Source organism: Vespula pensylvanica, chromosome 6, assembly GCF_014466175.1.
Source record: "Vespula pensylvanica isolate Volc-1 chromosome 6, ASM1446617v1, whole genome shotgun sequence".
Classification (NCBI taxonomy): Eukaryota; Metazoa; Arthropoda; class Insecta; order Hymenoptera; family Vespidae; genus Vespula; species Vespula pensylvanica.
The window spans coordinates 5,319,865-5,345,437 of record NC_057690.1 but is presented as its reverse complement, the minus strand read 5'-3'; the positions used below and the strand labels follow the sequence as shown (position 1 = coordinate 5,345,437).

Genomic DNA, 25,573 nt, shown 5'->3' with positions numbered 1-25,573 from the left:
GGAATTGCAGTATGATTGACGTCATGATTGAATGTCAAACGCCATATTCTTAGAAACGAAGGCGCAGGCTTCGTTGTTGGAACTGATCAAGCGAAAGCGCCATTTTTTAAATTACTTTCAACGACGCCCGAAACACTGTACCATCAATTATCAGGATAATGTATACCTATTTGTTATGAATTCTGTTTTCTTTCTGATTTTATTCTTTTTATTACATAATTTAAAAAAGAAACAATGTGTCATAAGATTTGTTCTAAGAACAAACGTAAGGTAACGTTACTTCACCATATTTAATGTATTATTTATTATATCAATATGTTTCAACAACAATATAATGATGACACAATATTTTCATAGTAACAATATTAATTTTCTGTTCATTTTTGCGCATTATAGTTAACGATTATTGATATTTTTAAAATACATTCATAGAATACAAAAGTATAGTTGTTTAATAAATACATGAGACAAGCATATATATAATCATCCTATGGTAGAGAGAGATCTTATAAATTTCGAGCAACAGAAGGAATAACTGCCAGTTTCATTATTAATCTATAACGGAAATGTATGAAATATAATTTTTACATCACAATAAAATATAAACCCATTCCAAGTATAGACTAAGATGTCTTATAATCATTTTACTCAAAGAGATATGTGTATACTATAAGGCTAAAAAATATTTTTATTATAATCATATTACTAAAAGGCATAGAAGTTTCAAAATATATAAGCAGTGTTTTGGCAAGAGTTAATATAAACAAATAGATAGCTAAATTGTTTCAGCAAAGAAAAAATAAGATTTATCATATTTTAATTAACATACTGTTATTTTAGATATTAAGTCAACAATAGTCAACATTATCATTTAGTCTTTAAAAATGCATAGATATATTTACAGTTATATCATATATATAGATACATATATGATATCCTACATAATATACAAATATGTATATATATTTATATATATATATATATAATTATAAAAAATAAACGATGGTTATGAAGTGAGTAAATGTGATCCATTCAATAGGGACTGCTGCTTCTTATCATTTATATGATATGCGGCAGAGATTACTTATTCGAACATATAATGAATTATGGTGATTTTCCACATACGTGTCTGGATGCATACATGTTGTTTCTTACATCAATGCTGAGATCTAAAAATACAATCTAATATGTTATTCTTACTTTATCAATAACTCGGGCCAAACAAGTTTCTTTATCTCTCGCTAAATCGATAGTAAAAAAATATATATTTTGTAGTTTTAAACATTCATTCTTTGAATTATCGCAAAACGATAGGAAGAAACTGGTGTAAAAAAGATTTTAATCAATCTCATCCTTCATTCAAAAACTTTCTATTTTTTAATCTAAAGTTCTTTAAATAATGTAATTAATAAACGATTGATATCAATACTCTAAACTGCATGTCAAAAGAAAATGATGGATAAGAGCATTTGCTTCTTTGGTTGTACGAACACTTAAATATTAATGGACATACATATACACCTCAGATACGTCGTAATAAATACTTAAGGAAATAGTACTCCCACTCATCTTTTAAATGTTATTAAGACATGAGATGGTCGTAAAGATAGCTAAATAATAGTAGAAAATACTAAAAGATCTTTATGTTCAGTTGAAGAATTCTTTATCAAGGTCACACTTATGTTGGTGTCTTGATAAATTCTAATTAAAAAACAACAAGATTTATAGAAAAACATCCATAAAGGGAAACTTTAAATATTATTTTTACAGTCTAATTTCTCTTAAATAAGATTTATCAATGAGAAAATTTTTTTTTTATAGAACGAAGTTAAAACATTTTACATTAATTCCAAATTATTCTTCACATAAAATACTACCTACTGGAAAAAAATAATATTGGTAAATGTAAATCTGAGACCACATTTTATAACTTTTGTCATTTTTACTGTAGCATATATTACTTTATCTTAACTGTGTGGTTAAAGGTTTTCAAAAAGTATGCAATTGTAGTAAAAATATGTATAGTAATTATCGACTATGATTTTTAAGTCTGAATTTTTTTTTATAAATTCCTCAGTGTTATTGTTATTAAATATTTACTTATTGTATAAACATTTAAAGTATCAATTACATTTATACCAAGAATGCTTACTATAGATATCTCTTTTTAGATGAACAGCAGTTCAATAAAATGGAAAATCGAACTTTCGGATGTTTTTTAGGGTGCACACCCATCTCGTCTAATTTCAATAAATGCCTTTGTGGGGTGCCCTCACCAATTGGTCGAATACTTATTTGGTCGAGTGTGAGATTACTCTACAATGAATTTTAATAAAAATTTATAATCATTTTGAAGGCCCAAGCATTCACTTAGTAATTGTTATTAAATACGGAACACGCGCAAGGCACAATACTTTCAAGCTATCACACGTGTTAGGATCAATTACGAAATTAAACAATCAAAATATAAAATTAGCACCAATTTAGTTAAGGTGAGCAAATGTCATAGTATCTAAAAATTAGATTCCTTGCCAGCTAAAATAATAGCTGCAGGAAAAGCCACACTAGCTATCATTTTGATACGACTTTACAAATACGAATAATAAAAGTACCTTCCTGTTTACATTCATAATTATAATGAATGTAATTAAAAAATAATTAATATATAATTTTCAATATAAGTTAATTAATTATTGAAATTCCCATCATAATTTACCCACTTAGTTTAAATGGATATAAAATAGATCAAAATTTTGGTGTAGATATATAAAACACGTTATAAAGAGCGCATATAAATGTGAAACAACTTTACACTGATCATATATGTTAATATCTAACAATATTATCCAATGTAAACATAGATAATAAGTTGACACAAAAGATTTTTTTTCTTTCTCGTTGACAATTGCATACAATACCAATCATTCAGAATCATTGTTATAAAACATTATACATTATGACACATTTTGTTTTTCTTTTCTGTTTTGGTTCTTTTTTTTTCCTTTTTTTTTTCTTTATCAAAGTGAAACCAAGTACCTGGTTTACGTTTTATTTACGCAGTGTCAGAAGACATGTTTCTTTTTTTTTTGGAATTACTCCTCATTTCTTGTATTGTCTGTCGCCTTATCTACTTAACACATTACCTAATGTTATACCCTGAAGCTTGATTCCAAGTCATCAGAAGTTATACAAAGGCAAAGTTAGCATTAGCATCATCATAAAAGATGTTTCGTTAATTTATGATTAATATGTTATTATTGAAATGGTTAATCTCAAATATTCATATCGTAGAGATGTGGAGGAGCACCTACCACTGATGGCATTTGACAGCCACGTCGTACTAACAGGCGAACCGAAGGACCACCATTACGAATAATTTCAATCGCTTCAGTGTGTGTCATATTTTTAGTATTGATACCATTTATTTCGATTATTTGATCACCAACCTAAGAATTATTGTGAAAAAATAATAAATTATAGTCTTACCAATATACTTTACAAAAACAAATGCTTACCCTCAATCGATTATCGATAGATGCAGGTCCATTTTCAGCAATTTGCAACACAAACAGTGGCATATTCTGAAATTCGCGCCCGCCACGTATACTAAATCCAAATCCTCGAGTGCCACGGGTTAATTCAACAGCATGATATTGACCTCCATCTCCTTCTCCTGTTGGTTCATCCTAAGTTATATAAAATAATTCATGATTATAAAAGATCTATATAAATGAATATATTATATAAAAATATATATAACATATTATATATAATAGCAATTAATACCTTTTGAGATAAAGATGTACTGCTACAACAATCATCAAGAGGATAACCAATTGTTAATGTCACAGAATATCCAGAATCTTTGATTAGATTCACGATATCTTTATGACATACATTTGTTATATCAACATGATTAACAGCTAATATATGATCTCCAACATTTAATCGTCCACACCGTTCCGCCGGAGATCCTTCAATTATTCTACCAATCGTAGAGCCAGCTTTATTAACCGACGATATAATTACAAAACCAAATCCTTCATTTTCCATTCTAGTAACTGTCACATCATAAGGATATTGGAGATTCATTTGTCTACTATGAATTATTATATCATTTGAAGCTTGGAGATTATCTTGTAAATGCTCTTGAGTATTAATACGGCGACGTATTCCCAAAGTAACTCGGCCATTTTGAGCTGCAGCTATCATTAATTGCACTACATGATGGTGTGAAGAATTCATTACACTTTCTCCATCAACAGACATAATTAAATCGCCTGTATTCAGTCTGTTATCAAGATCTGCTGCACCACCAGGTACAATATGACCAACAGAAACCTGCTAACCATTACATACTATTAGTTCCAGTTTTTTTTTTACATTCGTAATATATATAAATTGTAATCTTTATTAGAACTAACCTGAGATCCCTCTTCTGTACCACCCACTATTCTAAATCCAAACCCTGTATCTTGTCTGACTAATGTCACAAGTGTTTCAATCCATTCTATATCAGGTACAATTGGGCAGACCAATTCATTACTATACTGTGGATACCTTTAATCAAGCAAAAATAATTGCATGTATATATAAAAAATTTTAATTAAAAAGTTTAATAAGTAAAATTAAAATACCGTGCTATAGAACTGGAATGTGGTTGTTCATGTTCAAAACTAGTAGTTTCCTTTCGCTTATCCCAAATTTCACCAGTGTCAACATTTTGTTCTTGACCAATTGAGTAAACATTATAATCTGTTTCATTATATTGGGAATGCGATTGTACGGCGTATAAATCTTTATAATAATCGGAATGTATACTTCCATTTTGTTTTAATATATTTTCATGATGAGAAATGTTAATTGAATATAAGTCATTATTTATATTCAGTTTATCATTTGTCACCCAATCATGTTTTGTAACATTTCTTACAGATTCATCATCCAAATTTGTCATGGTAGCAAAGCTGTCTGTTAAGTTCGTAATGTTTGCTTTATATGGATCACTATAATACATGCTATGACTATATTCAGAATATTTATATCGGGTATCAAGTGGATTCAATTCATTTTCACTTTGTACTTCATTCCAGTTTGGTCTACTTGTTGCTGTAGGAGATTTAGGATGACTTCTTGTATCTATTAATGGTGTTTTTGGTCTACTAGGTATTATTGTTTTAGATTGAGTACTGTAAATATCTGCAGTAGGAGTCTTACTTCTGAAAAAATCTTGAGTGTTTTTTTCCTTTTTTTCTTTAGATTTCATTGTGGTCCTTTGAACGTGAACAAGCGCTTCTTCATTGCGTGGACAATCTTTTAATACTTGGACAACTTCTGAGTGACACATATTCCTTACATTGATATCATTTATACTAACCAATATATCACCTTCCATCAAATTCTTACAACGTTGGCGATCCAATATCTTTTTAACTTTTTGACCATGTGCAGAATCTGCTATAGTAAAACCAAATCCCATTGCTCCTTTTACTATAGCAATACTCAGAAATTCTGATTTGGAAGACACTGGAGAGTCTTTACATTCATTAATTTCACTATTTTCTGACAAAAGAATATCTGTACTACTTGGTCGCTTAATTGTATTAATTTTGTCTGAAATGCAAAGGTCAGGCATAGAATTCACAGATGTTGTAGCAAGATTTTCACCATTCTGCAGATTATGTACTGGCAAAAATGTAGAATCTAGAAAATTGAAACGTGAATTTGATTGTAAAGGAGGTCCTAAATCCATGTACATGCCTGGTTCTTCGGTTAAAACGTCTAAAAAAAAAATTAAGATAAAAAAAGTTTCATACAGTAATTAGTAATTCTCAAATCAGTTATTAATTCTATCTTTAATTTACCTGGCGCATTAACTGCTATCGTAGTAACAACTTCAGTATTTGGATCATTTGGATCAAATGGTAGTGGATAACCTCTACATACTTCTAGTGTAACAGTTTCACCACTCCCAATTGATTTAAACACATTTACCATTTCATTGTGAGTGAATCCCAACACACATGTATTATTTACATATACCAATACATCACCTATCAAATAAAATTCGTTTTACTGCATAACTTGATTAAAATATAAAAAATGTAAAATATGTTTGGAATTAGTAAACTACAAAGTTATACCCGTTTGTAGTTTTCCATCCAACCATGCTGGACCATTTGGTACAACACTTTTTATTTGAAGAAATTCTTCCACGGTATCATCTCCACCAACTATAGTAAAACCTAACCCTCTTGCACTTTTTATTAAAGTAGTTCTTATTCTTTGACCCTTTAATTTGTCTGGATTTCTTGTAAAATTTGGACTCTTTCTATCAATCAAATTTTGTTGTGCTCGCTTTGCTTGCAGAACCGGATTTTCATATTGTGTCCTACGATTTACATGATCAATAAAATATGTCCCATAAAGAGTATCATCTATTTTTTCCCATCCATATGGTAATTCATCATCTAGACATTCTTCCAAAGATCTTTTCTGAAATTTTGACAATCGTGGATCCAACCAATGAGATGTTCCTGTATTATGGCTAGAACGTATTAAAAATATATGCATTTTTCCTTTATTTTTATATTTTCCAACTTAATCAGTCAATAGTCTATATAAACATACTCTATAAAATATACTTCTCCAGTATCTGTAAAAGCCTTTTCCCAATTTGGTGGCAAAGGTCCAAGTTGATCTTCAGTAGCTTGATTACGATTAATTCCACCTTGTTCTTGATCCAAGGTACCGGTACTTTGTTCAGATCCTGTATTATACATATATGTTGGTGGGATACGGTGATTTCTTTCATCATTACTAGCAAGAGTTAATATTTCCTTATCCATACTTTCTCCTTTAAAAATTAAAAAAATATGATAAATTTCTTTATCTAATATAATTAATAAAATCAGATAAACAATCATTTATAACTTATTTATTTACCATCATTTGTATTGTCAACTGATGCTGCATCATCTGTTTTTGTAGCCATTTTACAAGGCTATTTAATACCTCCTCAAAACCCTAAGATGATACATAATATATTTAGTGATATATAGTTTATAAAATAACTCTTAAATATACATATGTATATCTATCGTATAATTAATAAAGACCACACGAGAGTGATCAAGGAATGTACAAAAATAGAACAGATCTTTCTTTCTTGTTGGGCCTGTCAGGCGCGTCAACGAAGACAACAATAGCTACAGTAATCGTCCATCGTATGCATTACTCGACATTATCGTATTACAGATTCATCGTGTTTATCACGACACGCGTATATATATACGTATATAATTGTAATCTTAGCATATACACACCCTATTTTTCGAGGACAAATTTAAAAACGATGTAGTCGAATTAAATTTGTAGTGACGACTTCGTAAAAGTAAAGCACAATATTTGAGAAATAAAACTGTAAATGTTGACACAAACGTTCCTGATAAGAGAGAACATCGAGCGTCCTACATCTTCAGAAGACAGGTGTCTCTAGGAAAATTACATAAAGCAGAAAAGGAACGCGACATAGAGCGGACGTGAATGCATTCTTAGGAATGCATTCACCCAATACTCAGCGCAGCCCACATATCGCGCATCATTGAATAGAACTTTCTATTCGCAAAGGAAACAACGTAAGTATCTAACAGAAAAGATACGTAAGTAAAGACGATAGTTTTTACAGCATTATAGATTATAAAATCTGTAAAACTACGCAACTTGTACTTTTAGAACGAAGATTAATTATATAGCTGCTCATGTAAAACATAATAACGCTTATTATACATATATTCTTCGTAAAATGTTTTTCTTTCGTCTTTATTAGACTCACGTTGCTTTTGCTGCCCGTACGTCCTTTCACGCGCAACCATCATGCTATCACCCCACGATGATTTCCCAGGCCGAGATGCGTCGGCACTGAATCACTCGCATATCACGGAAACGTTCATAGTTTCAAAGAGATATCGGTGAAATGAAACGCACTCATGCGATATACGATCACATGCGACACTATACGGCATTGCCATCAACTGCTATCGAATGCAACGAGGCATTTAACCGCGAACTAGTACATAGTGATTCTCAAACTTATTTCGATTCAATTTGTTTCACTTATTTTCTCACTTCATTTATTTTATTCAGAAACAACTCATTGGTATATTTATCATAATAATACATCATATATATATATATATATATAAAATTTTATAATAAGCATTATAACATGTAAAGTGTATTATCTAAATATAGAAGCCGTATAAGAAAAATAAGGTTGATTATCGCTGAATCAACTAATCGAGATATTGGCGCTAGTTTCACTTTCTAATATAAGAAGCGCGTATAATGTATAAAAATTCAGATTTTAAATCGTTGCAATCGATTATTTATTTTAATAACATTCTTTTTTGTAAACTTTTAGATAAAGTATAACAATTTGTTTTTATAAAAAATATTACAATATAAGTAATATAACATAACAACATAATTGATACATGTTATATTATACAGTATTATTAAAGCTGCAATTCTTTTTCATCTGGCAGTTTTTTAAATAGTTGATCAATATATTCATCTGTAACTTCATTTAAAGATTTTGGATTCCATACTGGATTTTGATGTTTAGTAATAAGTAAAGCTGTAACACCTTTAATAGAAGAAATATCAGATAATTATAATATACTTTGTTTTTTTGTTTTTATATACAATATTGAAACATATATATATATATTAATCAATAAGCTTACCTTCATGAAAATCACTATTTTTTTGCAAGCAGGCACAAGTTAATCTGTATTCCATTTTTAAACATTCTTCTAAAGTAAGTTTACTGCCTTTTTCTATACATTGTTTTGTAACTTTCAGGGATGTTGGAGACATTTTTAGCAATGTTTGTACTATTTTCTTTGCCCATTCTGAACCATCCTCATTTAATCTTAATAACAGAAAAGAAAATAAGAAAATATATAATGTAAAGGTACTAGAATAGATATAACTATTTTTTTATACTTATTAATTATTTCTTCAACAGAAGATGAAGAAAAACATTTTTCAATTTTGTGTATATATGGTGATAAAGAGAATTCATTCATCAAATGTTGAAATTGATATTTATTTAAAACTCCTTCAATATCATTAGTGTTTAACTTTAATAAATCATCTTTTAAATCCTGAAGTCTTTCAGATGGGATATAATGTGTTGCAATACCAGCATGCAATACATCAATGCCTAAAAGTAAACTTTTTGTATATAATTTTCATTATTTAAATTTTAGATCTTATTTCATTACCTTGCAATCTATGTCCTGTGAGACCTAAATAAAGTCCTAAGTTTCCTTTCAATCTAGAAAGGAAATAACTTCCTCCAACATCTGGGAACAATCCTATTGCAGTTTCAGGCATAGCAAATAAAGTTTTTTCAGTTGCTATTCTGTATTTTCCATGTACAGATAAGCCAGCACCACCTCCCATTGTTATTCCATGTATCATTGCTATATAAGGCTTTTCATATGTACCAATTAAATAATTTAATCTATATCAAGATTTTACAGTTTCATAGAATGTAAATTTGACAATAAAAAAGGTATCAGTTAACTTAAAATAACATAAAAATTTCAAAACATACTTGTATTCATCTCTAAAGAAGTTTTCTCCCAAGGAACTCCCATTTGGTTTATTTAAAACAGTAACTATGGCTTTTACATCTCCACCTGCACAAAATGCTTTATTACCAATACCTTCTATTATAACTAACTTTTTAGTAGATTCCCATTTCTTCAAAATTGGATATATCTTTTGTACCATGGGAAGATTTAATGCATTTAGAGCTTGTGGTCGATTCAATGTTATTATACCTTTATCTCTTACCTAAATATCATAAAGCAATGTTTATACAAACTATTAAACATATATTTGTTTCTAAACTTACATCTTGAAAAAGAACTTCATCATTATTAGTACTTGTATTCATCAGTTTGTTCTTTCCTATATTTTCATTGGGTGCTGGAATTTCAATAGGTGGTTTAGAATCTGGATGAATTTTAGGAAGGACAGGTTCAATTATAGGACCTAACATGATTCAAAAGATGACTATAATTTTATGGAAATTCTTCATTATGTACATATAATTATTAATATCATTATATAGATTCTAAAAGACCTGGTATTTCTATGGTTATGGGAGGCTTAGGTGGACCTTCTGGAGACTGGCTAGGTGGTTCCTGATCAGGTAAAATGACTGGTTTGGGATTTGGAGTATTTAAATCAAGTATTTGATTTTTACCTGTATTATCACGTACTAATAATTGCCTAACACGATTACATGTGGTAAATATTCCGTAGTTTATATGATTAAATTTGCTTGTAGAGTTTCTGAACTGTTTCAAATAAGAAATATTATTAAATATTAATAATTGATCATATTCTACTAGAATTTCAATTATAATTACCATTTTTCCTTATCTTATGATAAAAATATGACAAGTGCGACTTGTTGATTTTACGAGGCACTTGCGAAAGAGGTTAAAAATCTTTTAAACTTATATCACATTCATCCAAATTGCTATGTGTATATAGCATATAAATCTTATTACATAGTTATAATGTAACTACATACACAATAAAAAAAAATTATTAAATATGAGGTCATCTAGCTTTCTAATTTAACGAATTTAGTTTCTAAAACGCATATGACAAATCGTTTTTTTTTACTTACAGTTACTTGCAATATCATCCATGTGTGTTCTGCTTATTATTTATTAAAATTAAAATTATTATTTATTAAATTATAAAATGAATAAAAATATATAAATATATTCGTCACTGCTATTACAAAAATATTATGTAATAATAATACAGATGTAAAAAAGTAAAAGTATCGTATATTAAAATCATTGTAGACGCTATATATATTTATAAATAATAGATATTAATTTATAAAATAATAATATAATTATAAATTTACGAAATTATTGTATTGTTAATATACAAATAATATTAATAGCAATTTAGTAATGCAGATTTATGGAAAATCCTATTTTGAAATTCCCTCGCGATAGAATCTTTTTGTACAAGATAGTACATACGGGCGACATGATGTAACTTGATGCAATCTTTTTGTCTTGTATGAAACGTTACGTAGGAAATACGTTCGAGGAGATTAGTAAATTGTGATATTAATTTGCCATTGATTACGCTTTTAAGTTCTTTGTATTATACGGGAAATTTTTATAGAGTTCTGTTTAGAATATTTTTAATTGTAAGAAAGTATTATTTATATATATATTAATTTCATATTTGATTAAATTATTACAAATATAAGGAAAATTTCCGTTGGAATACATAATAATGGATCAACGAATGTATAAAATTTACAATAAAGAAGACTTTGATCGAATTACAAAAGGTATCAAAGTGGCACAATGCATGCAGTCACGATCGTCATCCGGTGCGTATATCTAATCATTTTGCAATTGCTGTTATTTACTATTATGAAATTAATTCTTTATTAAAACATCTGGCATTATAAATTAGCAGTTTTACATATTATCAAATTACGTAAAATAAATGTTTGATACAATGTTTTATCATATTTACTTTATAATAACGATATCTATATATGTATATAATTATTTTTTGTTAATTTTTGTAGTATAGATATTTATTATTTATTAATGTACAGTTATTTTCATTCATATCTATATAAACTTTTATACACACTTTAATTAAAAAGGATATCATAGTTTCAGAAACAGATAATGTAGTAACTCAGCTTGAAGAATTAGTTGTATCAGATTCCTTAAGCTGCTCTTTTTGTAATACTGTATTTGAGGATAAAAAACACCAGAGATTACATTATAAACTAGATTGGCATCGTTATAATCTTAAACAACGTTTAAATGGTCTAAAGTCAATTAGTGAAGATAGTTTCAATCTTTTAGCGGATGAAGGTACTCTTATTTTACTTTTAAATTATCCATATTTATAAAATGTACAAATTTTGGTACATATTATATACTTTATTATAATAGGAGATGTGTCCAGTCTTTCTGGTAGTGAGGTAGATTCTGACAATGAAGATGATACAGGTACTTCAGAAACAGGAGGATCATCAAGTGTGTATACAAAAAATAATGAATCTATAAGTAAGAATGAAAATTCATCTATTGTAAAAAGTAAAAAACAGGAAAAAAAGGGAAAATCTGCAGAATTAGTATCTGATAGTTCAGATACAGAGTGTAATGAAGAAATATCTAGAGAAAAAAAAAATCAAGAATTACTTGCTATTGCTAATCGTCATTCCAAAGTATTTTTTGAAAATGACGATGGAAATATATTTAGTATATATAGATGCTTACTTCATAACAAAAAGGTTTGTTAGTTATTTGTTCATTTATCGTACAAAGAATAGATTTAAGTTAATGCATATAATTTTGCATGTACAGATGCAAAAATTGTATCTTGTAACTTGATCCACTTTGTTAGAATCACTTGGCGTGTCTATACTTGCCAGATCAGGAGAGATGCACTTACGTTTTAGGAAATTCCTGAGATGGACAATGAGATGATAGCTCAAGCAATGAATAGTGGGAAGAAAACATCATGGACCATTATCATGGTTGGAGGTGGACATTTTGCAGCAGCAGTATTTCAAGGTTTCTATTCCATTATGTAATAGACATATGTAGAAGCATACAGTTAAGAGGTTATCCAATGGTAGGAATTTTTAAATGTTTCTATTTTCTAATTATTATATTGTTGTACTCTCTTTTTATTTTTAGGTTGGAATGTTGATATTTATGATGGAGCATTTAAAATAAATATTTAATTACTTTTATTCTTTTTTAGTCTGTAAAAATGATAATTGAAGTTACATAATCTAAAGGAAAAAATATAATAGGCTATTTTCAAAAGAAAAGGAACTTAAAGTTTGTATTTTAATTTTACAAATTTCAGATGGAGAACCAATTGTGCATAAAACCTTCCATTCTTATACTGTTCGAGCAAAGCAGGGTGCTACACAAACTTTTCGTGATAATCGTACATTGGGTAGTCATCCAAAAAGTGCTGGAGCAAGTTTGCGTCGTTATAATGAAGCATCTCTCATACAGGTTTGTGAAAAATACATTTTAGATAGAATACATTTTCATTTGTATGAATATATCTATATATGATTTAGCATGTTCAAGAAATATTGGAATTATGGACGAGTCATATCAACAATTCATCATTAATTTTATATAGAGCTGTGGGACCACATAATCGTACCATACTTTTTGGTGGTAAAAATCCACCTTTAGATAAAAATGATTCCAGATTAAGACCATTGCCATTTCCTACCCGAAGAGCTACATATAGCGAAGTTAAGCGTGTATATGATATATTAAGTACAATGGAAATATATGGTAAGATTTTTTATTAGTTTTTATAATAAATTTCATAATACAATGTCTTAAATAGCAATATATATTTAGGTTCTGCAGCAGATTTTACTGATTGTTTCCCTATTTCACCGCGACAACCACCACGAAAGAAGATTTCCAAATCTGATTTATTAGTTGAAGTACCTGAAGAAGAAATAAATTCAAGTTCTAATATTAATGTTACGAATGATATAAATAGCTTTAAAAATAATGAGAAATTTAAAACAACAATGCAAGCATCACCAGAAAGGCAGCATAGGAATTCACGCGCACACATAGATAGAGCAAAACCACGTAAAAGTCCATGTCGTCCTTTGCCTGGTATTTTATTTTGTTATCATTAATTAATACCTCATAATTATCATCAAATGTATAACGTTAATAAAGAATTTATAGATTTTTAATTTTTGTTTTTCAGACATTGTTATTAAGTTAGCTCTAACATCTGCAGAGTCTGAAACCAGTGAAAATAATAGTTGCACTGATAATCAAATAGATATGCCTCTAATTGAACATAATATGGAAATTGATTTTAGAGAACATTTACTCGCTTTTCAAGATACTGTACCACGATATATGAAAAATAAGAAAACTCGTAAACAAAAGAAAAAAGTGAAAAAAAATCACACAGATGGTAATGTACTATTTATGATAATTATACAAATATAATACATTTTTATATGTAAAAAATACTTTAGTGATGTTTTATGCAATTTTAAAGTGATCTACATGTTATGTAATAAAAAACGTTTTTATATGAAACATTAATTTTTTTAGAGTCTGCAGTAAATGAAGTATTACATAATGCTAAAGATCAATTATGGACTGCATGTGAATTGGGTGATAATGAATTATTAACTTCTACAATAGATATTTTATTAACTGAAGTTAAAAAATTCGAGTCGATATTAGAAGAAGAAAGCAAGGTGGATACCCAGGCATTTTTAAGTATGGAAAGTGTGATAAAGTTGTTAAATGACGGAAATGAAGATGGTAACACAATGCTTCATTTAGCAGCAGTTGGAGGACATTTAAAATTAATATGGTAATATATTTCAAAAATATTTGTGAACAAATATAGATAGGAAACTTTTCTTATATCATAGGAAAATTCAAAATCTAATCTGATCTTGATATCAAAATATCAAGTATTAAGGATTCTTTATAATTATAGGGCGTTATTAGAAATTGGTTCGAATCCTTGCAATAAAAATAAAAAATTACAAACACCTTATGCAGCTTCAAAAGATAAAGAAACTAGAAATACATTTAGAAGATTTATGGGTACTTATCCTGATAAGTTCAATTATAGTAAGGTATTCTTTTTAGAAATTATTAAATTATTCTAAATATTTACACATACAAACCTATCAAATATTTTTTCTCAACATATTGTTTTATGTTAGTCACAAATACCTGGACCACTTACTGATGAGATAGAACAAGAAGAAATGGAAAAAAAGAGGCAACAAAGAAAAGTGAAACGTGAGAAAGAAAAAATAAAAAAACGAGAATTTGAAGTAAAGAAGCAAGAGGAAGAAGCGAAGCAACGATTTCTAAATTTAAATGATAAGGAAAAGGTATATTTTTTTGAGATATTAAAAATGAAAATATAAAAATTAAAAAATTGTTTTTCTTTTTTTTTTTATAGAGGGCATTATTCGCAGAGAATGTTTCAAAAGAAGATCGTACTGTTCGATGTTTTCAATGTGCTGTGGACATAACAAATCAGGTGCCTTTTAGTTATAACTCAAATTATTTTTGTTCTATGCCTTGTTTAAAAGAACATCGCCTTCATAACAAACATATTCTCTAATGGAATATATATTTAGAATAAATTTTATATGAATTAAAATATACAACAAAATAATTAAGCTACGTGCTTTAATTATATAGTTAAACGAATATTTTAAATAATTGATGCAAATGATTCATTACATAAATAAAAAAAAATGTTATACGCGTATATTAAATATTAATTTCTGATTTAGTTTAATATAGAAGGACATGTACAATTTTGGGGCATATATTTGGGTAGAAGAAATAAAAAATACGTTTTTTTAAATATTTTCATTGAATATACATAATTGAATATCTATGATCTCAATAGACCTTTATTAATATTTATGCGTTAAATTTAAACGGAAATTTTATAAAAGATGAATTAAAATTGCACAGTTTACGAGAACGTTTGTTTGAATGCAAGCATAAGAAAAATATTCGCACATATATTGGAATATATTTATATGTTTTTAAATACTGTACTAAAGAATAAATAATTAATCGATCATAAATTCTGCAATATCAGTTCTATGTTTGTTCATGAAACTGTGACAATTACTTACAGAATTATCATACAATAAATGAGATAATCGCTGCGCACTACGATTTAAAGTATATGTACTGAATGGAAAAAAACTATCAAGCGTATAATTACAAGAATTAGTATCATGAATAATTGGTAATTGATGTCGTGAATTACTTTCAATTATTGTATAACAATATGCCAATTGATACGTCCGTGATACGTCAGCAAAATTATGTACGATTTCAGATTGGCATGATTTAAGAGGGTTTAATTTGCATGTTACAATTCTAGGTAAATCTAATTCGTGTAGACACATCATATCTGTAAAAAATAAATAACATATTAGCATGTTATATATATATATATATATATATATATATATATATTTGGATATTGGATACATTCAGTTTTATTGAATTTTAAATTTAGCGATATTTTTAAATTTGCATTTATTCTGACAAATTTTTTGTAGGCAATATTTTTAAACATCCGAAAGAAGAAGAATAATTAAGTTTTCATATTTAAATGTACCATTCTGTGTAATTAGATTCGTAGTACTTACTATTTTTTGTACCAATAAAATCTTTGTGTCTAGCAGTCACAATAAAAAATAATGCTTGACAAATAGAATAAAATACAGGATGATTCATTGGATCATCACTGACATAATCTGAATTTTCTTCCATATTGATATAATTATGTATCCACTTTGCTAAATTGGACTGTGTTTTTTTTACTAATCTGAAATAGTTATATGTTTTAGATATACTATTTATAACATATAAAATAGAAAAATGAAATAAGTTGCAGAGACAAATTTAATAATTACCCTGATGAAACAAATGAAGCTGCAGCAACTAAGCTTGCAATATATGATACAGATGTATGTCTCAGTATAATCGGTACATTTGGATCAGTTACTTTCCTCCAAAGCCAGTCTAGAAAAGCTTCTACAACTGCTACTTTAAAACTACAAATGTAGAACATGATGTATTGCACATATTGACTTGCATGTGTAGGTAATATTATTGTTTCAAACATTTTCAAAATATCAAGATAAAGCTTTTTAAGAGACTCCATGTTTAATTCTTCCTTCACATAACAGGTATCATATATAAATTTAAGTATTTGTTCCATACATACGTCCAAAGTATGTGCTATTGGATGTAATGACTTTATATTTTCTTTATTTTCATTATTTGTATTTGTATTAGTATCAATTTCATCATTGCTTTCCATTGAATTATCTTCATCTTCATCATTTATGTCCGATCGTGGGATATTTACATCTAATACCATTAACCTTAAATATATTACAGTAAAATAGCATCTTTTTTTCAGTTATTAAAAAATACAAATTTTAATTATGAATATTATTTGTTTTACATATTTACCTGTTAATAATTAGAGATAGTATATCTGACCGTAACTGTGGAGCATATTCTAATAATTGAAGTAATGAATATATATAAACTTCATGAACATGTGTACCATGTATAATATATGGAAACCTTAATCGTACTGATTGTAGTAAAAGTTTACTAGACCTGGAATTTATGAAAAGCAATTTAATTTTTTTTACTGCTCATAAAGTACTTGTAGTATAACTGGTATTATTAGTACTATTAATATAACTAGTGAAAATATATAATATTTACATTGGTACAACTTTTAAGATTTTACGTAAAACATCATGTATATGATTTAGTCTATCTATATCTTCTTTTCTGTATTCTCCTGCTTCCCATTCTATATCATCATTTTCTGCTAAAAAATTAAAATAATTTTCAATACAAAAGCATATATCTTTTTTTTCAAAAAGCAATATTTACAGAATAATCATTTGAATAATTATTTCAATAGCAAAATTAAAAATTTACCTGGCTTAAATAACTCGACAAGTTTATCTATTATACATTTTCCATGATAAACCTGTGCACACATTAAATCTTCTAAAAAGATTTTATAAGCAGATATTACTTCTGGTGACCTATCAATCCAATTTAGCTGAAGAAGCACTTCAACAAAGATTTTATGAACAGGACCAAGCAATGATACACATTGTCTTACTTCAGTTAAAAAGTCTGCTAAATCAATATCCTGAATACAATTTTCTAGATTAATATTAACTCAAAAATTTTAACTTGTATAATATAATAAAATAGTTTATTATTATTTACCTTGATATTTGAATTTCTCAAAGTACATATTAAATCTTCATAATCTTTTATTCCATTACGATTTTCAAAATTGAAGAGTATATTTTTTATATTTTTTGGAAGTTTGAAATATACTCTGTTAGATTGTTTCACCAATTGTGATCTAACACCCGGCGATTTTAAAATAGAAGACAAATTGCTAACTCGCGATGAGACAACCGACATCTACAGAAAACATACGTTAAATTATTAAAGCGATAAAAAAGGCAATTTATCATTAAAAATTGCGACATTTACATTGCTTAACTGCGTAAAGGAAGAAAGTTTTGTCATTATTGCATTAAACTTCGATTAAATAAAAACAAAGTAAAAGTACAGGTGCACAAATAAGGTTACGTCAATTTGACATAGAGAAATTAATGGTTACTTACTTTTATAATTAAATTTGTTAATTTTTAAGCTACAATATTATAATAGTATATGTTATTTGTGAACAATTATGACACAAACAATAAACGTACTATTGCAAAAACTTGTAACCAAAAATGTCAACATGTGGCCACATTTCACATGCCTACAAGAAATTCTTCACCGCTTATATACGCCATGTTCTGAATTTAACAGCAGAAGTAACGTGTAAATAAAAATTTCCCTATATAGCAGGTTATAGTTTTTTTTTGTTTATTTTTTTTTTATGTTTTGGCCGTGTTCGTTTATGTCTTAGAATAAGAATGTATAAGAAATCCTTTATATTGCGGTGTAAGAGGGAAGTAATTTTTTTTACTATTTTGGTACAGTATTTTACTAGTACTTTCCTTTCTAAGTTGTTTTGCTTTAAATTTTGTTTAAGTTCTTGAGAGAAATACAAATCGTCAACGTATTTTGATCGAACAGTGTGAAAACGGTACAAAATCATAGTTTATTATTCTTGTTTTTATCTGGATAGATTTTTTTTACTAATATGATATCAAATAAGGATTTAAGAAAATCTAAGCAAATATCGGAACATGTGAATCTAAATTCCAAATTCTGTAATGTTTCTTTCCAAATTTTTCGAAGCTCGTACCGTATAATGAAATAAACAACACAAAGATTGAAGTATGGATAATATAGTAGACGACAAATTTCTAACTACGTTAATTTTCTGGATGTTAAGGTTATGTTTTTATTAATTCATACTGGTAAGTCTAATTAATTATTCATTTGATTATAAAATTTTTTTTAACTATGCATATAGTGTAATATAGTAATTACATAATAATCAAATGTTGTAAAGTAAATGTTTAAATAATATTTATTTAAATATTATATGGACATAAACATAATGTGAATGTAAAATAATATCAATATAAAATTTTATTAGGTACGAAACTCATTGGTGGCTATAGCGGCAGACAACAAAGAAAACATGGACGACCTCGATAGATATATATAGGCGAACTAGTGTTTACAAAACTTCAGTTTACCACTGGTTTTCAACGAAGGAACATCTCAGCTCTTCCAACTTCGTAAGTTTAAATAATTTATTTCTTTGATTGTTTTACTTTTATTTATGTTATATATAATATATACGTAGTATTATAATATAAATAATTAATACTTAATAATTATATGAAAGTAATTTATAATATATAATCGAACCCATATCATTATTAACAATAAACAATAGCATATTTTTTTAAACATTATATAGATATTAATATAATGCGAATAGTAATTTTAATCTCAAATTTTGTTTGATGTGAATTTCAAACTTTCAATCTTTTTTGGTTAATGTGATGGTTTGAACGATTTCGATAGGTGATAAATTTTACTTGTAGTATAATTTCTTTTATATTTATATTTCAACCAATAATTGTTGAAACACTAATTCGTTAATTTAAATGATGTTTATATCTAAAATATGGTAATTTATAAGTCAATTATATATGATCAATATATATATATATATATATATATATATATAAAATTAACCTATAACATTATATATATAGGAATAATATAATAATAAATTTTATTATGTATTTTTTAAATTTACAAAATAGTATGACAATATGTATAACTACAAGGAGTCTCTTATTATTTTTAATTTAAGTAAAATATTAACTAAATTTTATGTTTTTTGAACTACATTATGGATCAAAGTAAATTGGTAGATCTTTTTGTTGTTCTATCAGTGTTGCAAGTGCTTTTTCCAAATTTTCTGGAAGATGATCTAAAAGCATTCGTGGCATTACTATCAATTTTGTAAATTCTTCTGGCTGTGCCCATCGCATTTCATATTTTTTTTCATTTTTCTTTTTCTTACTATAAGTAAATAAAAAAAAAAACACAATTATAGAAACATCAATATAAACTAGGTAACTTATTATATTTATATATACCTTCTTGTATCTGTTTCTATATGCTTACATCTTGCCAGATGTAATATAAGACCAGCATTGTAAAGCCTCATTTTTGAAAATCTTCTTTGTGAAATATCTGATGTTAATACTCTATTTTCCTAAAATCAAGTCATATAATTCATTGGACATAATCCAAATACATACATTCATGCATTCATTTACTGATATTTATTACTAACATTATTAGTAATTTCAGTATATGTTAACAAAGGAGATTGTCCTGGTATTGAATTAATAATATCAGAATTTGCCCATGTTTTGTTGAGGTCTTGCTCAGGTACACCATGTAATGCATATCCAAATCCATTGAGAACTACTCTATACTATTAAAACAAAGAAAATTATGAGAATTAATGAAGTTCCATATATTAATCTTATGTTTCTACAATAAAAATTATAAACAATAGAAAAAAATGAAATTAAAGAAATACACCTTAGGTAATCGACATGCTGCAAGAGTGGCAAGCAAAGATGTTCTCAAATCTTCTGTACTTTCAACACTCAATCTCATTACAAGATCATCTCCAAGACCTATTGTTAATACAAATTCTTCTGTAACTTTAGCAGCACTTCTGCTAATAACTCCAGCTGTTTAAATAAGTTTATTTTGTATTATATTTTACAAAAGAGATGAAGAAATATTACAAACATCTCAAGACATTACCTGGTGTAGAAAATGCATAAACTCTCAAATTCGGATATTCAGGACGTAATAGTATACCCAGTAAAACGGCCACTCCAGCGCCTAAGCTGTGACCTATGACGATTTCGTAAATAAGCAATAGTAAAAGTTTCGTCATGTTACACAAAATCATTCTATCATCTAATTTAATAATAAAATTATAGTAACGTACCTGTTAATGTAAGAGTATAAGTGGGATATGTGTTAAAAGCCATTTCTAAGATTTTATAATGGTATAATTGTTTTAAAAGTGCTTTAGCTCCTAATATCATACCCTTATGTGCCTGCAAAACAAATTAAGTTTTGTTTTATATAATACGCATGGACACACGCGCACAAGAAACTTGATCGTACGTTTCGTAATAATAAGATAGACTTAAATATTAATACATAGAAAATTTTTAATTTTATATTTACTATTTAATATATTACTAGTCAGTGTAATTTTATTGAACACGTACAAAAAATTGTTTGTCTCTTTTTTGGTTTTATAAGTTATAAACATAATTACCATGCTTCCTGGAGGTAGTCCGGGACATTCAAATGTCTCGGATGCTGCAGCAATATCAGTGATTAGATCTCTCAACGATAGGGAACCTCGTATAATTATAGCGATACTAGATGTTTTATGATCGGCTACCACGTAAAAAGGTATCTGTCAATTACGTATAAAGATGTAAATTTTTTTATGATAATAATATACTTTTTTATTGTACCCCTTCCGTGCGTAAGCTTACCTCACATAAATGATTCTTGAAACTTGCGAATAAAATATCGTCATCTGATAATTTTGATATGTATTTTACTCCCGATAAGTTACAGAAGCAACAATTGTCGTCCAGTATGACTTTCCGTTTTTTTCTAGCAAAATATAACGATGTAACAATACTAAATCATATGAAAGATTTAAGTATGTCACGTTATGAAACTTACCGGAAACAGCCACAGCAAGTTAAGTTCGGTATTAAACGAAAACATCCGGTGCATATATGTTGATAACAAACGAAAAATTGGCCGTAAGACGCAATCGATAATTTAAGGAAATGATATGCATTTTCCAAGGTCATCCAACTAGGAGTGTCAATAAAAATATCACGCGCATCTAAAAAAAAAAAGTTTTAATAGTTTTTTCATATTTTTATGAAAGAATCATTGGTAACTGATAGCAATCGTCGAATGAAATTGGATCGATTTGCATACCAACGGTATATTTCGGCCGAGAAAGTAAATTTAAACTCCTCAATTCGTGCGTTTCACGTTTTTGCCGAACTCGCAGTAGAATTAAGCCTGCCATAACATCAGAAGGTACTAAATCCGTTCCTCGAAATAGTGCGGTGAGAAGACCTGGAAAAAAATAATTATTCATAATGTATGGAGCAGTTTAAATTATATTAATCATATTATTATTTATGTTAATTATAAGATTTTCAACGTTATTTGATTTTTTTTTTCTTAGCACGTTATGTTATTTAAAAAAAAGTCCTGCCGATATAAGAATCTGAACAAGGATGACGACGACAGTTTCTGTGGAGCAACTAGTTCCAGATCAAAATTTTCTATAAAAAGGATAAAATAAATCGTCGTAATTTCTCTTAGTAACCAAACGGGTATTCAAGACTTTTCTGTTCTACTTTTTTTTTTATTTGTATTTAATTTTTTTTTCTTTTATTTATTTATTTTGTTTGTATACGTTCAACGTTCAACGAAATCACGTTATAAGAGCAGAAAAGATAATGAATATCGCTATCCAAGCTCTAATTATAAATGTGGCAGAACTTTTTATATCAGGCGTACCTATGTCTCACCAGCGACATGTTGGAAGGTCTCATTGGCTCTTTCATCCTTCCTCATCCACCAAAGGAACTTGAATCTTCGGCGCCAGATTCGCGATATCTTTCCATGTTTGCTCGAATCGTCTAGATCTTTTTCGCATATATCCAACGAGCCGAGAGGATCGAAAACAAGAATAAAACCAAGGACGGTAAGGCCGATAAGGATCCAATTGAAAAATACCATTGCCTTTACGGTGGTCATTGTATACTGTTCCATTTCGCAATCTATGTTTTTACTGGAGATCCAAAGCGTTCCCAAAATGTTCCAATTTATTTCCGGTAGAATCATGAATATTCTGCGAATATATAGAAACGAGTAGAGTAAGCGCAAACCGGTTTTTTTTACGACAATTTCCATTTCTTTCCGTTGATGATCAGATCAGCAAGTGCAAAAAGCAAAATAGTACAATAATTTTTTTGGCAATCTCCCTCTCTTTCTCTTTTTGTCATTTAAAAATGTAATATTATTATATCGTTTACTTACTTCACTGTGAGAAGCGGCTCAACGTACCGGCGAGCGTGTGTATCCGTTATGGATCCTCTACTGCTATATCTTATGATAAAAAGTGTAAGAATCATGACTATACTAAGAATAGTTACTTCTCCTAATAAATATACGCGGACTACATCGCCTCCTAATCGACACTTCCAGGTATTTGCGTAATATTTTACGCATCCTATTGCTATCAGGATCAACCTACAAACGTATGTGGAAAGATCTATTATAAAAAAGAAAAAAAAAGAAACAGAATGGTCGATGATATTTATTGGATTACATTTGGGAAATATAAGAATAAATGGAAATTATAAAATTTCCATTTAAAAAAAAAGATAAATAAAATTCCATAAATAAAAAGATTAATATGTTTACGTAGGTAAGAGGAAAAACGTGATGTCAATTGAGAAACACATTGATGTGCTGATTTTGTCATTCATCGTTGATTACTCACCAAGTAAGGCGTATTAAAATTTCAAACAATCCAGGGTATACGAGATCATCCGTGGCTGCCAACCATTTCCGGCCGAAAAGTTTCAAGGCTGGCATCTTGTTTCTGAAAATATTTATTTGCAAAATTTATTATACATCAATATATGAGAACAACTTTCTATTTTTATCAATCAATCAGAATATACATCACGATTTGATGAACCTATAATTGTACAAGCTGTACGTAAAGAGATGTAGAATAGTGATCGTAAGAAAACACTTCTGTTTGTCTACTTCAAAACTGTAATCTTTAGGAGGTTTTCGATCTTCCATAATATTGGAAGGATAACATTTTTGTAATAACTGTTTCTTTAAAATTTGTATAATCGTGCGTACTTTACAACATATTAAATTTGAAATTCGTTGAACACTGACACGACGTAGAGAAAGTGCCAAGAGAAAGTCTTCATTTATCCTTTACATCCGAGTCTACTGATATAATAGTTTAGAATGGACCACATTGATTTATAATGAAAAGGAAATAAGAATCGAGATTCATTATTTCATCATCGTTATATATAAACTTTCATCTCGACAATATTGCAAATATTTAATTGACGTACTATATATAATTTTAATTCAACGTACTATTCATAATATATACGATGATGATGCGATTAATTATAAGAAAAATAAATCGCTTTATTGCATTTAATTTGCATAATGTGTATAATGAATAAAAAGCATTCATTAGTAACGAAAACATATTTACTCACTATTAGATACATATTTATTATTAGTTTTTTTTACACGTATATATAAAAATATTTGACGTATTTACGAATTCAGTTTGCTTACCAAATCCACTTACGGATATAATATTCTCTTTGAAATTTAAGAACCAAAGAATGTGGATTCATCTCGTGAGGATATTGCAGAGAATATAATATTTATTATTATCGATAACTAAGAAAATATAAAATAAAGAATCGTTAATTCAGAAACGATCATCTTACCTGGTAAAAATTTCTTCTCTTTGTAATTCGATAAAATTTGTCTTCTCTCACAATTGGCAAATTGCACTTTTTTCTTTACGAACGTACAATAACTGTAGAAATCTTTTACTTTTCATAAATATATAAAAACATAACGTAAAGAAGATTTAAAGGGTGATAGTAACGGTGAACGAATAGTTAGAAAATTCTTTGAATTCCACATGTACTTTCTTTGGTAATTTCTTGAAAAAAGTTTTGCGAGAATGTTAAACTAATGGTAGAAGAAGAATATTTTTCGAGAGGAACTGCGAGCAATGATTGTAAGATGAGCACAGCGATACTCCGTCTGACTATTTGCTAAGTCTACTCGTTCACCTTGCTCTGTGACATCCCACGTCGAATTTCACGACTTGGTTGGCCGTCGATCGGTTCAGCGAATCGGCGCGAAGTACATTCTTTCTTCCTCAACCTGTCTTGCAGCACCTTCCTTTGCAACGTATAGGAAAGTATTCTTAAAAGGGAAGCTGTGTTCTCTCCTTTGACAGAGATAGAAATAAATAAATACTATATTTTACTTCGGAATTTTCTAGCGTGCGTCGCTTTTTATAAATATTATATTTCGTATTGTCTTTCTAATTTAGTATGCTACAATATTAACGAAAATTTATCGAGAGATTTTGCACGTTGCTTTATTAAATTTTATATATATATATATATATATATATATATATATATATATTGGATATACTTATAGATTAGATATATACATATATGGACTGAAGCCTTTTAATAATCGCAGAAATGATAAAATCGCAAAAGATAATAAAACAAAAGATATTATTA

The 25,573-nt window shown here is 28.2% G+C and overlaps 6 protein-coding genes across 17 annotated transcripts in view; 2 read left to right on the top strand and 4 right to left on the bottom strand.

The window, feature by feature from the left end:
• Nucleotides 1–286: 286 nt before the first annotated feature.
• LOC122629810 (membrane-associated guanylate kinase, WW and PDZ domain-containing protein 1-like) lies at nucleotides 287–8,216 on the bottom strand. 4 transcript variants are annotated; one of them, XM_043813623.1, is made up of 12 exons: nucleotides 7,835–8,216; nucleotides 6,946–7,026; nucleotides 6,631–6,856; nucleotides 6,144–6,547; nucleotides 5,865–6,053; nucleotides 5,218–5,781; nucleotides 4,638–5,139; nucleotides 4,425–4,560; nucleotides 3,787–4,344; nucleotides 3,516–3,686; nucleotides 3,312–3,446; nucleotides 287–2,316 (listed from the first exon to the last, which is right to left on the bottom strand). In XM_043813623.1, exons 2-12 carry the CDS (start codon nucleotides 6,992–6,994, stop codon nucleotides 2,152–2,154), a joined length of 3,099 nt encoding a protein of 1,032 aa, XP_043669558.1. In that variant the 5' UTR covers nucleotides 6,995–7,026; nucleotides 7,835–8,216; the 3' UTR covers nucleotides 287–2,151. The 4 variants fall into 4 exon arrangements, with proteins under 4 accessions (XP_043669558.1, XP_043669555.1, XP_043669557.1 ...); XM_043813620.1 differs by having other exon boundaries at nucleotides 4,638–5,781; XM_043813622.1 differs by having other exon boundaries at nucleotides 3,787–4,341; nucleotides 4,638–5,781.
• A 153-nt stretch (nucleotides 8,217–8,369) lies between these two features.
• LOC122629814 (3-hydroxyisobutyryl-CoA hydrolase, mitochondrial) lies at nucleotides 8,370–10,761 on the bottom strand. 3 transcript variants are annotated; one of them, XM_043813643.1, is made up of 8 exons: nucleotides 10,449–10,708; nucleotides 10,283–10,376; nucleotides 9,929–10,068; nucleotides 9,626–9,867; nucleotides 9,291–9,532; nucleotides 9,010–9,229; nucleotides 8,748–8,935; nucleotides 8,370–8,647 (listed from the first exon to the last, which is right to left on the bottom strand). In XM_043813643.1, exons 1-8 carry the CDS (start codon nucleotides 10,449–10,451, stop codon nucleotides 8,517–8,519), a joined length of 1,260 nt encoding a protein of 419 aa, XP_043669578.1. In that variant the 5' UTR covers nucleotides 10,452–10,708; the 3' UTR covers nucleotides 8,370–8,516. The 3 variants fall into 3 exon arrangements, with proteins under 3 accessions (XP_043669578.1, XP_043669579.1, XP_043669580.1); XM_043813644.1 differs by having other exon boundaries at nucleotides 9,929–10,002; XM_043813645.1 differs by lacking the exons at nucleotides 10,283–10,376; nucleotides 10,449–10,708 and adding an exon at nucleotides 10,715–10,761 and having other exon boundaries at nucleotides 9,929–10,002.
• A 319-nt stretch (nucleotides 10,762–11,080) lies between these two features.
• Nucleotides 11,081–15,490, top strand: LOC122629848 (ankyrin repeat and zinc finger domain-containing protein 1-like). Of its 3 annotated transcripts, XM_043813686.1 has the most exons (12): nucleotides 11,085–11,446; nucleotides 11,742–11,948; nucleotides 12,030–12,370; nucleotides 12,539–12,653; nucleotides 12,955–13,109; nucleotides 13,178–13,403; nucleotides 13,473–13,742; nucleotides 13,840–14,055; nucleotides 14,199–14,466; nucleotides 14,596–14,737; nucleotides 14,828–15,001; nucleotides 15,073–15,490. In XM_043813686.1, the coding sequence occupies exons 1-12, from the start codon at nucleotides 11,347–11,349 to the stop codon at nucleotides 15,235–15,237; spliced, it is 2,379 nt and encodes a 792-aa protein (XP_043669621.1). In that variant the 5' UTR covers nucleotides 11,085–11,346; the 3' UTR covers nucleotides 15,238–15,490. The 3 variants fall into 3 exon arrangements, with proteins under 3 accessions (XP_043669623.1, XP_043669622.1, XP_043669621.1); XM_043813687.1 differs by lacking the exon at nucleotides 15,073–15,490 and having other exon boundaries at nucleotides 11,082–11,446; nucleotides 14,596–14,732; nucleotides 14,828–14,994; XM_043813688.1 differs by lacking the exons at nucleotides 14,596–14,737; nucleotides 15,073–15,490 and having other exon boundaries at nucleotides 11,081–11,446; nucleotides 14,828–14,994.
• Nucleotides 15,491–15,643: 153 nt separating this feature from the next.
• LOC122629849 (RNA polymerase I-specific transcription initiation factor RRN3) lies at nucleotides 15,644–18,510 on the bottom strand. Of its 3 annotated transcripts, none has more exons than XM_043813690.1 (8): nucleotides 18,410–18,510; nucleotides 17,910–18,113; nucleotides 17,610–17,829; nucleotides 17,388–17,496; nucleotides 17,124–17,276; nucleotides 16,559–17,032; nucleotides 16,292–16,470; nucleotides 15,644–16,050 (listed from the first exon to the last, which is right to left on the bottom strand). In XM_043813690.1, exons 2-8 carry the CDS (start codon nucleotides 18,111–18,113, stop codon nucleotides 15,701–15,703), a joined length of 1,689 nt encoding a protein of 562 aa, XP_043669625.1. In that variant the 5' UTR covers nucleotides 18,410–18,510; the 3' UTR covers nucleotides 15,644–15,700. The 3 variants fall into 3 exon arrangements, with proteins under 3 accessions (XP_043669625.1, XP_043669624.1, XP_043669626.1); XM_043813689.1 differs by having other exon boundaries at nucleotides 18,320–18,498; XM_043813691.1 differs by having other exon boundaries at nucleotides 17,388–17,493; nucleotides 18,320–18,497.
• A 260-nt stretch (nucleotides 18,511–18,770) lies between these two features.
• The window catches only part of LOC122629761 (dynein axonemal heavy chain 8), a 28,659-nt gene continuing 21,856 nt past the window's right edge, over nucleotides 18,771–25,573 (top strand). Inside the window, exons 1-3 of the mRNA XM_043813519.1 lie at nucleotides 18,771–18,792; nucleotides 18,948–19,069; nucleotides 19,252–19,396. The gene's annotated coding sequence lies outside the window, so the exon portion shown is untranslated. The remainder of the gene's footprint in view (nucleotides 18,793–18,947; nucleotides 19,070–19,251; nucleotides 19,397–25,573) is intronic.
• On the bottom strand, nucleotides 19,878–25,283 carry LOC122629763 (diacylglycerol lipase-beta-like). Of its 3 annotated transcripts, none has more exons than XM_043813520.1 (14): nucleotides 24,752–25,283; nucleotides 23,758–23,859; nucleotides 23,292–23,504; nucleotides 22,781–23,103; nucleotides 22,176–22,319; nucleotides 21,909–22,077; nucleotides 21,713–21,836; nucleotides 21,487–21,630; nucleotides 21,148–21,259; nucleotides 20,958–21,050; nucleotides 20,727–20,881; nucleotides 20,473–20,616; nucleotides 20,273–20,391; nucleotides 19,878–20,195 (listed from the first exon to the last, which is right to left on the bottom strand). In XM_043813520.1, exons 2-14 carry the CDS (start codon nucleotides 23,850–23,852, stop codon nucleotides 20,021–20,023), a joined length of 2,010 nt encoding a protein of 669 aa, XP_043669455.1. In that variant the 5' UTR covers nucleotides 23,853–23,859; nucleotides 24,752–25,283; the 3' UTR covers nucleotides 19,878–20,020. The 3 variants fall into 3 exon arrangements, with proteins under 3 accessions (XP_043669455.1, XP_043669456.1, XP_043669457.1); XM_043813521.1 differs by lacking the exon at nucleotides 24,752–25,283 and adding an exon at nucleotides 24,132–24,328; XM_043813522.1 differs by lacking the exon at nucleotides 24,752–25,283 and having other exon boundaries at nucleotides 23,292–23,526.